General features: G+C 42.4%; 1 protein-coding gene across 2 annotated transcripts; it reads left to right on the plus strand.

The window, feature by feature from the left end:
• The first annotated feature begins 319 nt into the window (after nt 1–319).
• On the plus strand, nt 320–11,831 carry LOC112216323 (microspherule protein 1). Of its 2 annotated transcripts, XM_024376239.2 has the most exons (16): nt 320–540; nt 1,160–1,268; nt 1,379–1,553; nt 1,818–1,956; nt 2,579–2,743; nt 2,970–3,079; nt 3,342–3,450; nt 6,110–6,248; nt 8,992–9,067; nt 9,182–9,210; nt 9,404–9,496; nt 9,577–9,659; nt 9,826–9,913; nt 10,246–10,373; nt 10,609–10,730; nt 11,158–11,831. In XM_024376239.2, exons 2-15 carry the CDS (start codon nt 1,259–1,261, stop codon nt 10,693–10,695), a joined length of 1,431 nt encoding a protein of 476 aa, XP_024232007.1. In that variant the 5' UTR covers nt 320–540; nt 1,160–1,258; the 3' UTR covers nt 10,696–10,730; nt 11,158–11,831. The 2 variants fall into 2 exon arrangements, with proteins under 2 accessions (XP_024232007.1, XP_024232001.1); XM_024376233.2 differs by having other exon boundaries at nt 10,609–11,831.
• Nucleotides 11,832–13,621: the final 1,790 nt, after the last annotated feature.

A 13,621-nucleotide genomic window follows, 5' to 3' on the forward strand; every position in this document is an offset into this window, starting at 1 on the left:
GACTAGCTTCACGGTCACCAGAGTTTGACATGTGACTACAGTTTGCATTGAATCGTGGGTCATATCAACCTCACAAGTGACCAAAGTTCTTCACTCTCTCTGAGCTAAATTGAGGGCCGAGGGGATACCTTTGGTAAATTGGACCTCCACTTAAGATGGCAATCGATCTGCATCCGGTTTCGACAGGGATTGCCCCGAGGGAAAGTGGATAACGTGTTTGGACTGTCATCCATTTTTGAAGACATTTATTTCCATTGTTAGAGCGACCACTTGAGTATCTGGTCAATATAATGGGATAGTCTGATGTAAATGAGCCAGTCCTGTTGGTGGCGACAATGCACGTTACGAGAACTGAAGAAGACGGCCAACGACATTTCCTGTGCGTACCGGAAATGTGTTTCGTTCTGTTATTGTTAGCATGAATGTAACTAGCTAGCTAATTTCGAATATAACAGAAACATACAGCAATTGTGTTGATTTATTTGAAGTTCAACGTACCTGAATAGAATCTAGTTGGCTGATAAACCAGCCTGAGACGAGGTAAGTAAAAGAATAAGCGAAGCGACTGCTTCATTAGATAACCATGATGTGAAATGTTCCTAGCGTTGAAGACCATTAACGTTACTGCTGTATCGACATCAAACTAGCTAGCAATAGCATACATAGCACACCTTTCCTAAGTATCTATTCCCAGGAAGCCCCGATTCAAACTCACATTCACCAGCTCAAGTTTCATTTGAACCAGAATCTGGCCTTACAGGACGGAGACGTAGATATGGCGAATCTCCTTTCAGCCCCAATAAGCAGCCATTCACCAGCTTTTCAAGCTTAATAATGTCAAAATGCATTCGTTACTCACAAAATATAGAGTTTTAATGAGCAACTATCGTAATGTACTGCCTTCACGGCCGGTGTGTACTTCCAAAAAATGTGTAAATAAAAAGTTACATGCAACCGAAAAAAATGCCTATTCGGCACCTCTACCTGTTGTAGACTTCCGACCTATTCATGGAAGCAGGGTTTGTGATAACCGGGATCTTTTTTGGATGTACATACCTCAGTAAATGTCGATATTTGCTAGTCGAATCTCCATATTTGTCGAGTACATGCTTCCCATTTACCGCCCATCTCTGACTAATACCTTTCTCTCTCGTCTCAGATTGCCACCTGAGATACGTTGTCTGAGTGACACCTGCCGAATGTAGCAACATTATTTTATTCAACGTTTATTCGAAATCTCTGGACTGTGAACAAGATCATGGAAAAAGGTATGCACATCTCTTGGTTGTCTATCTGCTTTTTGTTGCAAGTTGTTGCCATTTATGTTGTCATCATAATCCATAGTGTCTAACATTGAGATTTGTCTCTGTGGGGATAGATATGCAGGCAGGTGCTGCAGCTGCATCTGTGGTTGGGGCACCGATGGGAGCAGCTGGGACACAGAGCCGTTCAGAGGATGAGGAGTCGACAGGGATGAAAGATATCAAAAGAACAGCAACACAGGCATTTGTTGGGGGTGGTGGTGTTGTGCCCAATCGCAGGAGCTCTTCAAGGTTTGAACGTTACTCATCTGTCTCTGCAGGCACTTTTTTAGCTTCAATCTTTCCATCAGTTTTAACCTGAAATATGAACATCTAACAACATGTACAGTTCAGTGATTAAAAATAACTGCCTACACTTCTGACCATTGGACAGCATTCATTCTGCATCACCTACCCTCTGAATTTGAAGTAGGCCTGCCTGAAAGGAAGCTCAGGGGTTCTCTCTGTTGCAGCTTTGATTACTATATGATATCTAACCTGTTCCTCTCCTCCTAGGTCAATTAAAAGGAAGAAATTTGATGATGAACTGGTGGAGAGCAGCCTGGCCAAGTCATCCAGCAGGGTCAAGGGCCCACCTGTCATCGAGCCAATCCGCTGCTCTGGGAGCGAACCCTCATCCAATGAGAAGAAGAAGGTATGAAGGTGGAATTGAATCCTAGAGAGGGTGGTGTTTTTATGGGTAGCTCATATTGAGAAAGGTAGAGAGGGAGATACCGGTAGTTGTTGAATTACTCTTGATTAAATGGCTAGACTATTAGCAGGTTAGCATTTTTCAGAACTTACCATAAAAATTATATACCATATAAACAGCACAATACTCTGCTGGTTGCAGTTTCTCATGAGTCTTGTTCTGGAGGCAGCTCTGCAGAGTGGTCACTAGCTGGCACAGCCACAGTCGTAAAATATGATTTTAAACCTTAACCCTAACCGTACTGCTATCCCTAATGCCTAAACTTACATTTAGACCAAAAAGCTATGTTTTTTTTATTTTCATGAGTTTTTACAATATAGCCAATTTTGACTTTGCAGCTGGATTGTCTAAGGAAAAATCGCTGAGTTCTGCCTTAAGGACAAGACTCATGACAAACTGCAACCTGCAGACTATTGTGCTGTTTATATGGTCAGTTCTTTATTTGTCTCTAGACTCTAACTACTAAGGGTGTCTGACCATTGATGAAATCCCTACTAAAGTAAATGCTGAAAAAGGCAAAGGAGATGCCTCATTGGTTCCCCATTTCTATGATCCCCTATGTCAGATGTCCAAGTCCAGCACGGCCCTCACGCCGCCCCTCACTATGGTGATCACCCCCCCGCCCATCGCCAAGAGGGTGAAGAAGAGCAAGCAGCCCCTCCAGATCACTAAAGACCTGGGCCGCTGGAAACCCACTGATGACCTGCTGCTCATCAACGCTGTGCTACAGGTAATAGGCCTAAAGACAGTAGAGAGAGGCTATTGATATATAACTGAAGCATCAGTGCTATAAACCATTGGAATTTGGCAGCGTAATATACTATGTAAACATTGACCTTGATTAATGGAAAATATGAATTTTCAATGTGTTTATGATGTATCCATATAATATTTCTATGGATTTATGATGTGGTAATGCACAACTGCCTGTGTGTATTATGTGTGTGCTCTGTTAGACGACAGATCTCACCTCTGTTCATCTGGGAGTGAAATTCAGCTGTCGTTTCACCCTGAGGGAGATCCAGGAGCGCTGGTACTCTCTGCTCTATGACCCCGTCATCTCCAAGTAAGAGCTCCACCACAACCCACACACCCCTGGCCATTTCCTACTATCCACTTCCTTCTATCCTTTTCCTTCCTCTCTTTGTCTTTCTCGTTCCGTCCAGCACATTTGACCACCACTGTCAAATTTGTTGTTCCCCCTTATTAATTAACCTCAATACTGTTATTGTAATAGACAACCAAATATTGTTGATTTGACTGGTCAAGTAAAGGCAAATAAAATCTCTATAATGTGTGACAATGTTCTACCCCTGTCTCTGTTATAGGTTGGCATGGCAGGCGATGAGGCAGCTTCATCCGGAGGCCATTGCTGCAATCCAGAGCAAAGCTCTCTTCGGTCAGGCTGAGGAGGCTCTACTGGCCAAGATTGCATCAGTGAGTGAGGCTGAGGGGTTTCTATGGTGTTTGAAATATGAAGTCACATCAAGTGAAGATGGCTCAGTTCTTGCTCTCGAAATATGGAGTCAGTCACAAAGCAATGCCCAAATATAGAGTTATTGAGCTTTCTATTGCATCTCAACCTTTTTAATCATACACACAGTTCAGAGATGGTTGAATAAACATCAAAAACCAGAACCATATACAGTCCACACGATATGTATTTGGACAGTGAAGCAAACATTTTTAAGTTGGCTTTATACTCCAGCATTTTGAATTTGATATAGCATTTTTCATATTAGGCAATTAAAAAAAAAAAGCATTATTTTTTAAAAATATATTAAAATAATTCTAGATATTTTCATACATATGCCATGTTTGAAGAATTCATAAGTATTTGTACAAATTCACTTCTAGTGTATTAAAGAAGTCAAAAGTTTAGTATTTGGTTCCATATTCCTTGCACACAATGACTACACCACAATGACTATGTTTTACCCAAGCGGAACTGAATAATGTCGTGTCACTTTTAAGTAAGAATAGATATTTCTGAACACGTTTATTACTCCAGTCATCATTCACCATTATGTTATTATTGGGCAAAACATAACCAAAACAAACTGCAAATGCATCCAACGAGTCCCAAGCTTGACTTAGTCATTGCGTGCTAGGAGTATGGGACCAAATACTAAACATTTGACTACTTTAATACACATTAAGTGAATTTGTCCAAATACATATGACTTCTTCAAATGGGGAAGGGATGCATAAAGTGCTTTCATTTCTAAACGGTAAAACAGATACACCCTCAAATAAAACGTGACATTCTGTACTGTCGTCTTGTATGAAATGCATCATTTCATGTCCACTATGCTGGAGTATACAGTGAGTTCCAGAAGTGTTGGGCCAGTGACACATTTTCTGTTTTGGCTCTGTACTCCAGCACTTTGAATTTGAAATGATACAATGACTATGGGGTTAAAGTGCAGACTGTCAGCTTTAGTTTGAGGGTATTTTCATCCATATCAGGTGAGCTGTATTTACATAGTCCCCCTATTTTAAGGAACTAAAAGTATTGGGACAAGTTCACTTATGCGCATTTTTTTATCACCCTTATTTAACCAGGTAGGCTAGTTGAGAGTTCTCAAGTTCTCATTTACAACTGCGACCTGGCCAAGATAAAGCAAATCAGTTCGACACATACAACAACACAGAGTTACACATGGAATAAACAAACATACAGTAGGAAAAAAGTATATATGCTGTGTGTGCAAATGAGGTAAGATAAGGGCAATAAAATAGTCCATAGTGGCGAGGTAATTACGATATAGCAATTAAACACTGGAGTGATAATTGTGCAGAAGATGAATGTGCAAGTAGAGATACTGGGGTGCGAAGGAGCAAAATAAATAAATACAGTATGGGGATGAGGTAGTTAAATGGGCTATTTACAGATGGGCTATGTACTGGTGCAATGATCTGTGAGCTGCTCTGACAGCTGGTGCTTGAAGTTAGTGAGCTTCAGCGATTTTTGCAGTTCCAGTCATTAGCAGCAGAGAACTGGAAGGAAAGGTGGCCAAAGGTGGAATTAGCTTTAGGGATGACCAGTGAAATATACCTGCTGGAGTGCGTGCTACAGGTGGGTGCATTAAAGTAGTCAAGTTTAGTATTTCCCATAGTACGTAAGTCCTGAATGAATCGTGAATAATAATGAGTGAGAAAGTTACAGCTGCACAAATATCATACCCCCAAGACATGCTAGCCTCTCACCAATACAATAACAGGGAGGTTGGCATTTTTGGGGGAAGTTTGGTATTTGTGCATATAACTTTTTCACCCATCATCCACGATTCATTCAGGATTATCTGTAGTCATTTTAGCATCCACATTAATGTAGAAGTGTTTAGAAACATGTTATATTCTTATTTACAAAAAAAAGGGACTCAAATGACAATACATTATTTACAGTTAATTTCTATTGGGCACAAAATAATCTGAAACACAATCAAAACAAACAGGAAATATATCAAACCAGTTTGTAGAATCACAAGCTTGACGTAATCATTGCCTTCTAGGAATATGTGACCGAATACTAAACTTTTGATTACTTTAATACACAAGTGAATTTGTCCCAATACCTTTAGTCCCCTAAAATGGGGGACTATGTACAAAAAGTGCTGTAATTTCTAAACGGTTCACCCGATATGGATGGAAATACCCTCATTAAAGCTGACAGTCTGCACTTTAACCTCATAGTCAATATATAATTTCAAATCCAAAATGCTGGAGTACTGAGGCACTACAACAAAAAATGTAACTTTCCCAATACTATGGGAGCTCACTGTAGAACCTAATTTCAAATGTTAGCTTCATTGTCCAAATACAGATGGTGTGGACTGATGTATACATGTGTGTGTGTATATAGATTGATTATAAACATGGGTTCTATATATATATATATATATATAAAACATGTGTATATATGGTTCTGCCATAAAATAAGTGGAGTGATGCTGGAAAAAGCAATGACCTGCCCATTGGTGAAATACTTTTCTTGCTGCATATGTTTACATGGGATGGATGGCACTATATGCGTGTCAGTTTGAAGAAGTGAGTGCGGGTTTGTTTAAATATGTTTGTGTTTTCTGATGAACAGAGCAGTCAGCCCAAGCTGGAGGTGTTCCAGGAGCTGCTGAGTAAGCACCCCAGTGTGTTCTACCCCTCCCGCACACCCAAGAGCCTGCTGGTGCACTGGCAGCTGCTCAAACAGTACTACCTGCTGGAGGACCAGAGTGGTGAGAAACTCAAATGGGCTTATTGGTTCGTTACATATGCTTTGTACCAAATGCCACCCTATTCCCATAGCCTCTGGTCAAAAGTAGTGCACTAATACAGAATAGGGTACCATTTGGGATGCTGCTACACTGTTAGTCCATTACTTGATATACATGGCGTGAATTATTTCTCAATTTTGAACTACCTCCTGATTCCTGCTTACAAGCAAAAACAAAAGCAGGAAGCACCAGTGACTCGGTCAATACGAAACTGGTCAGGTGAAGCAGATGCTAAGCTACAGGACTGTTTTGCTAGCACAGACTGGAATATGTTCCTGGATTCTTCTGATGGCATTGAGGCGTCACCACATCAGTCACTGGCTTCATCAATAAGTGCATCGATGACGTTGTCCCCACAGTGACCGTACATACATACCCCAACCAGAAGCCATGGATTACAGGCAACATCCGCACTGAGCTAAAGGGTAGAGCTGCCGCTTTTAAGGAGTGGGACTCTAACCCGGAAGCCAGTAAGAACTCCCGCTATTTTTTAATTTATTTTTATTTTACCTTTATTTAACTAGGCAAGTCAGTTAAGAACAAATTCTTATTTTCAATGACAGCCTAGGAACAGTGGGTTAACTGCCTGTCCAGGGGCAGAACAACAGATTTGTACCTTGTCAGCTCGGGGGTTTGAACTTGCAACCTTCCGGTTACTAGTCCAACGCTCTAACCACTAGTCTACGCCCTCCGACGAACCATCAAACAGGCAAAGCATCAATACATGACTAAGATCAACTCGTACTACACCGGCTCCGACGCTCGTCGGATGTGGCAGGGCTTGCAAACTATTACAGACTACAAAGGGAAGCACAGCCACGCGCTGCCCAGTGACACAAACCTATCAGACGAGTTAAATGACTTCTATGTTCGCTTTGAGACAAGTAACACTGAAACATGCATGAGCGCACCAGCCGTTCCAGGCGATTGTGTGATTACGCTTTCCTTAGCCAATGTGTGTAAGACCTTTAAACAGATCAACATTCACAAGGCAGCAGGGCCAGATGGATTACCAGGACGTGTACTCCGAGCATGCGCTGACCAACTGGCAAGTGTCTTCACTGACATTTTCAACCTGTCCCTGACTGAGTCTGTAAAACCAACCTGTTTCAAGCAGAACACAATAGTCCCTGTGCCCAATAACATTAAGGTAACCTGCCTAAATGACTACTGACCCGTCGCACTCGCGTCTGTAGCCGTGAAGTGCTTTGAAAGGCTGGTCATGGCTCACATCAACACCATTATCCCAGAACCCCTAGACCCACTCCAATTTGCATACCGCCCCAACAGGTCCACATATGATGCAATCTCTATTGCACTCCACACTGCTCTTTCCCATCTGGACAAAAGGAACACCTATTTGAGAATGCTATTCATTGACTACAGCTCAGGATCCAACACCATAGTGCCCTAAAAGCTCATCACTAAGCTAAGGACCCTGGGACTTAACACCTCCCTCTGTGACTGGATCCTGGACTTCCTGATGAGCTGTCCACCACTGATAAGGGTAGGGAACAACACATCCGCCACGCTGATCCTCAACATGGGGGCCCCTCATGGGTGCGTGCTCAGTCCTCTCTTGTACTCCCTATTCACTCATGACTGCATGGCAAGGCATGACTCCAACACCATCAAGTTTGCAGACGACACAGCAGTGGTAGGCCTGATCACCGATAAAGATGAGACAGCCTATAGGGAGGAGGTCAGAGACCTGGTCGTGTGGTGCCAGGACAACAACCTCTCCCGCAACGTGATCAAGACAAATGAGATGATTGTGGACTACAGGAAAAGGAGGACCGAGCACTCCCCCATTCTAATCGACGGGCTGTAGTGGAACAGGTTGACAGCTTCAAGTTCCTTGGTGTCTACATCACCAACATACTGTCATGGTCCAAACACACTAAGACAGTCGTGAAGAGGGCTCGACAAAACCTATTCCCCCTCGGGAGACTGAGAAGATTTGGCATGGCTCCTCAGATCCTCAAAAGGTTCTACAGCTGCACAACGAGAGCATTCTGACTGGTTGCATCACTGCCTGGTATGGCAATTGCTCGGCCACCAACCACAAGGCACTACAGAGGGTAGTGCGAACGGCCTAGTACATCACTGGGGCCAAGCTTCCTGCCATCCAGGAACTCCATATCAGGCGGTGTCAGAGGAAGGCCCTAAAAAGACTCCAGCCACCCGAGTCATAGACTGTTCTCTCTGCTACGGCACGTGGTACCGGAGCTCCCAGTCTCGGTCCAAAAGGTTTCTACCCCCAAGACATAAGACCTTTGAACAGCTAATCAAGGGCTACCCAGACCCCTCTTTTACACTGCTGCTACTCTCTGTTAATATTCTATGCATAGTCGCTTTAACTCTATCTACATGAACATATTACCTCAATTACCTCAACTATCCGGTGACCCCGCACATTGACTCTATACCGGTACCCCCTGTATATAGCTTTGCTTGTTCTTTTACTGCTGCTGTTTTAATTAATTGTTTTTCTATTTTTTTTTACTTAACCAACAATGCTTAAAAAATAAATTAAAAAGTTAAGTGCTTTTAAGTAAGCATTTCACTGTAAGGTCTACCTGTTGTATTCGGCACATGTCACTGATTTGTTCCACTGTTGCAAACTAAAACTAAGTGAGTTGACAGTGCCCATCAGTCCCCCTGTATATGATGCCTTATTGTATGGATTGATTCTCTTTTGCAGTCCAACCTTTCCCTAAAGGTGACCAAGTCCTCAACTTCTCTGATGCTGAGCAGCTGGTGGATGATGCTAAGCTAAAGTAAGAGAAGCGGTCAACATTCTGACCACAATTCATTTCCAGTTTCCCTGAGTTAAAATTTAGAGCTCCTCCTCTCCTCGTCATTCTAATCAGTTTCTCTGTCTTGTTACCCAGGGAGAGCAGAGATGAGGTGCTGGAGCATGGTGAGTTACTCAAACAGACTCCCTTTTATCTGTCAGTAATGTGCAAGGTTATATCTAAGAAGGTGCTTCATTGATCAAATTCAAAGCACCTGAATGCATGTTCCTTAATGCATGCATGTTGGTTGGCTTAGAAGTCTGTCATCTTCCTCATTCTCTTTCCTGCTGCCCTTCCTCATTCTGTCCCCACTTTCAGAGCTGATGATATCTGACCGCCATCAGAAGAAGGAGATAAGGCAGCTGGAGCAGGAGCTACCACGCTGGCAGGTCCTGGTGGACAGCATCACAGGTGAGAGTGTGTGAGAATGTGTGCCTGCCCGTGTGTGTGTAAGAAGCCAGTCTTGCAGGGGGTTTATGTTGTGTTCTCAGGTATGAACTCTCCAGACTTTGACAACCAGACGCTGGCAGCTCTGAGAGGCCGAATGGTTCGCTACCTTATGAGGTCACGAGAGGTGAGCAGCTCATTTCAGATTGAATTTACAGTACATTACCAAATTATATTAGGACCATAGTAAGATGACTGTGGAGCAGGTTCATTATATGGAAATGTATGCTTATGAAATGTGAAAATATGAAAATGTTTTATATATTTTATGATGCTAATCTGACTTCCTCTAGATCACCCTGGGCAGAGCCACCAAGGACAAGCAAATAGATGTGGATCTGTCTCTGGAAGGACCTGCCTGGAAGATCTCCAGGAAACAAGGTGACTCCCTTATCAGCACCATGACATGGACATCATTTAACATTGGCTGTGACTGAAATGGCACCCTATGGTAGTGCACTAAATAGGGAATAGGATGCCATTTTGGATGCAGCCCCATATCTGTTATCCCTGGGTCTGATGCTGAAGAACCTGTATTATCTCGGCTCTAGAGGGCAGTGCTTGCCCTGTCCTCACTTATCCATAGTGAAATTAGACCCTGATGAAATGACTGTTTTCTGATAAACATCTATCATATAGTAATATTATGGCCCCATATCGGGACTTGATCTAGTTTTTCATTGTGTGTTTGTAACTGTTTGTCTAATGTACAGGGATAATTAAACTGAAGAACAACGGGGACTTCTTCATAGCCAACGAGGGCCGCAGGCCCATCTACATAGACGGCAGACCAGTCCTGTCGGGAAACAAGTGGAAACTCAACAACAACTCTGTAGTGGAGGTTTGTGGAAACTTCTGGAAGATTTAAATGGCAGGATGTATTATACGGTAGCTGGTGCAAGAAGCGTGAGATAAAGAAACGTTTTAAAGGGGCCTAATTGTTTTTATAAACAACAAACTACATAGTTGAGATTGAATTCTGTCTGCCTGTCATGCTTTTTACTTCACAATACCTGATCTATAACAACCACCGCTACTAATACATGAATGTCACAACAAGTCATTTGTCTCTCCAGATTGCAGGTCTTCGTTTTGTGTTTCTGATTAACCAGGAGCTGATCTCACTCATCAAGGCAGAAGCAGCTAAGATGAATCAGCAGTGAGAGAGAGGCCAAGATAGCTGCTTTTAGCAACACTGGTACATTGGCACACAAGCATTGCTGGGAGTTGGGTTGCAAAAACTGAACAGTCCGCAGGCCAGAAGTTAATAAAATTATTTTTCAACTTACTCTGCCGGTGGTCTTGACGGTTGGTCCTTATAGCGAGTGGAATTTGAGACAAAATATCAAAGTATGTGGAAAGTCTGTTAAATAATACCTTTTATATAATTTTTCTCAAGTTCCCCAACTGTCCAGACCACCGGCAGAGTTAGTTGAAATTGAATTTGATTTAACTTCTTGCTCTGTTGCGGAAAGACTGAGACATGTTTGATAGTGTCTTGTTGCTGTATTGTTTGTCCTTCATGTTCTAATACTTCAGTTACCCCTTCCTTGTGTTTTTTTTTGTAATAATAAAAATAAAAAAACTTCTTGCTCCCCCTCCCCCCCGCCTGTTCTGTTTTTTAGCAACCCAATTCCCAGCAATGCTAGTGTGTCAGTGCACCAGTGTTGCTAAAAGCAGTTAAGGGTAAGACCCATGCCTGTGTCCACTGCCCAGCCAGCTCCTTCATACAGAGCAACGTACGGTGGCCAATGGACACGACCAGGAGCCTAATGGACACCCCCAGGAGCCTAGTAGACGAGGACCACATGAAGGACCACAGATTTGAAGGAAAGTAACCAGGAACCCCTTTAGTCATGGTTATACAGTGGAGTAAGAGCACGACACACACACACTCTGAGAATGATTGTGGTCTTTGGCTACATCACATATCTTTCCGCTGCTGAACATTTTAGGGTGAATCTCATCTCAAAGAACCTAAATGATACTTTCCTTGTAACTACAGGACCGTAACACCAGTTTAGTCTTGTTTTAAAGTTTAAATTGGGATATCAGGAGGTTCCACAGTGCCTTTTAAGACAATGGATTTGTTTTAAAACTGTGTTTCCTTTTAGTTCATACAGGTTTAGGTTGAATTGGTACATGCAAAGATACATTTAGGACCAGGATAGGGAATCAGTCGTAAAAAGTGATATTGTGTATGTATTAGTGCTACTTAAGCCAAAGCCATGTAAAAGTCAATGTGACAGTTTGTTTGATTTTTGTATGAACACTTGGATTAAAATGTGTCATTAGTTGAGCCATTTCCTGGGTGTCATAATAATTGCTTGTAGCTGTAGTTTATGTTTCTACCACAAGGTGGAGCTGTTGGATAAGTATTGTTTTTTTTTCTTTTTTTTGCAACTCTTCATTCTTACTCTGTAAATGGGTGCTACAGTATTATCTTTGATATGATTCATATCTGAAAGTTGTCAGCAGTCAATGAAAAAAATAACTATTCTACTCCATAATAAGTGTTGACTTTTGGCATCAGCAAAATTTAAGAGACCCACTAGCTGGAGTAGTGCTTGTCCGATTACATACAGTACATCACAGCAGCGATATTTTCTTGCAACATTGTAAGAAAGTTGGTTATTAATTGCCAGTATCAGAGACACCAACGTTTCGGTTTAATATGCTGCAAAATCAAAGAAGATCAGATATGCAGATTTTCGGCTCTGTTGTAACCGGCCGCGACCGGGAGGTCCATGGGGCGACGCACAATTGGCCCTAGCGTCGTCCGGGTTAGGGAGGGCTTGGCCGGGATGTCCTTGTCTCATCGCGCACCAGCGACTCCTGTGGTGGGCCGGGCGCAGTGCGCGCTAACCAAGGTTGCCAGGTGCACAGTGTTTCCTCCGACACATTGGTGCGGCTGGCTTCCGGGTTGGATGCGCGCTGTGTTAAAGCAGTGCGGCTTGGTTGGGTTGTGTATCGGAGGACGCATGACTTTCAACCTTCGTCTCTCCCGAGCCCGTACGGGAGTTGTAGCGATGAGACAAGATAGTAGCTACTAAAACAATTGGATACCATGAAAAAGGGGTAAAATTTAAATAAATAAAAAATATATATATATATGCAGATTTTCTGGAAGTGTGAAATATGCCAAATATACCAAACTAAAATGGTTTGCCAATGAGGGAGTTTGTTTATGTGCACCTGGCTATGGCCCGTGAAGTGAACGGGCAAAATCGGTGAGGGAGGAGTGCCTATCTCAAATCGAACAGTAATCTGTGCAGCTCGGTCATGTTTTCAACAAGGCGTCATGATGCATCGTTTAGAAACATACATCATCTCGCCCTTAAAATATGTTTGAATTTTCAAACCAGTTTTCATTGTGAAGGCAGATGAAGCATTTTTATCTAAATCAATCACTTTTGCATGTGAAAACACAGAATCCTACGCATTACTCCATGTGCTTAACCAACGTCACATTTGTTTTGAGCCGATTTCGCCGACGGCCAGAACGGGTCACCCGGTTCCAAATCGAATTAAATCAACGCTAACCCTGTACACTCGGGGCATTCATCGAATTCCCTGTTATAACAGTAATTGATTAGGCAAAAGCTCAAACCGTTCTGGGACCAGGCTAGTTCTGTGTCTTTTGAGAAAATAATTGGCAGTGTTTTGTATACTTTTATGCCTGTAGGGAAGTGGGCCCCAATTCCTACCCCTATGACATGTTACAAACAAGAATAACATCTAGGCTTTTGTCATTATTTTGCTCATTAGGTTGGTTATTATTGAAATCGAAAGATACCCATTTTACATTTCTATGATGATATCTGATCAAATTTAGATATTTGGATATTCATAAGTTGATCAGCATCACAGGAATTGGATTAACAAAATGCATTCAGTTTGTTAGGTTTATTTACTGCTTGCATTGCTTTACCATTTAACCAAGGTATTTCTGGGGATGAGGTACTTGTCCTGAGGTAGTTGACACTATGTAGCCAATATCTGGAGATGCTGCCAGCCCTGCAGCAGCCTGTGACTAAAATTAGCCTGTCACTTAAACCAATGCTATCGACATCTATTTAGTAAAAGCTG

This window comes from Oncorhynchus tshawytscha, linkage group LG02 (genome assembly GCF_018296145.1).
Source record: "Oncorhynchus tshawytscha isolate Ot180627B linkage group LG02, Otsh_v2.0, whole genome shotgun sequence".
Lineage (NCBI taxonomy): Eukaryota > Metazoa > Chordata > Actinopteri > Salmoniformes > Salmonidae > Oncorhynchus > Oncorhynchus tshawytscha.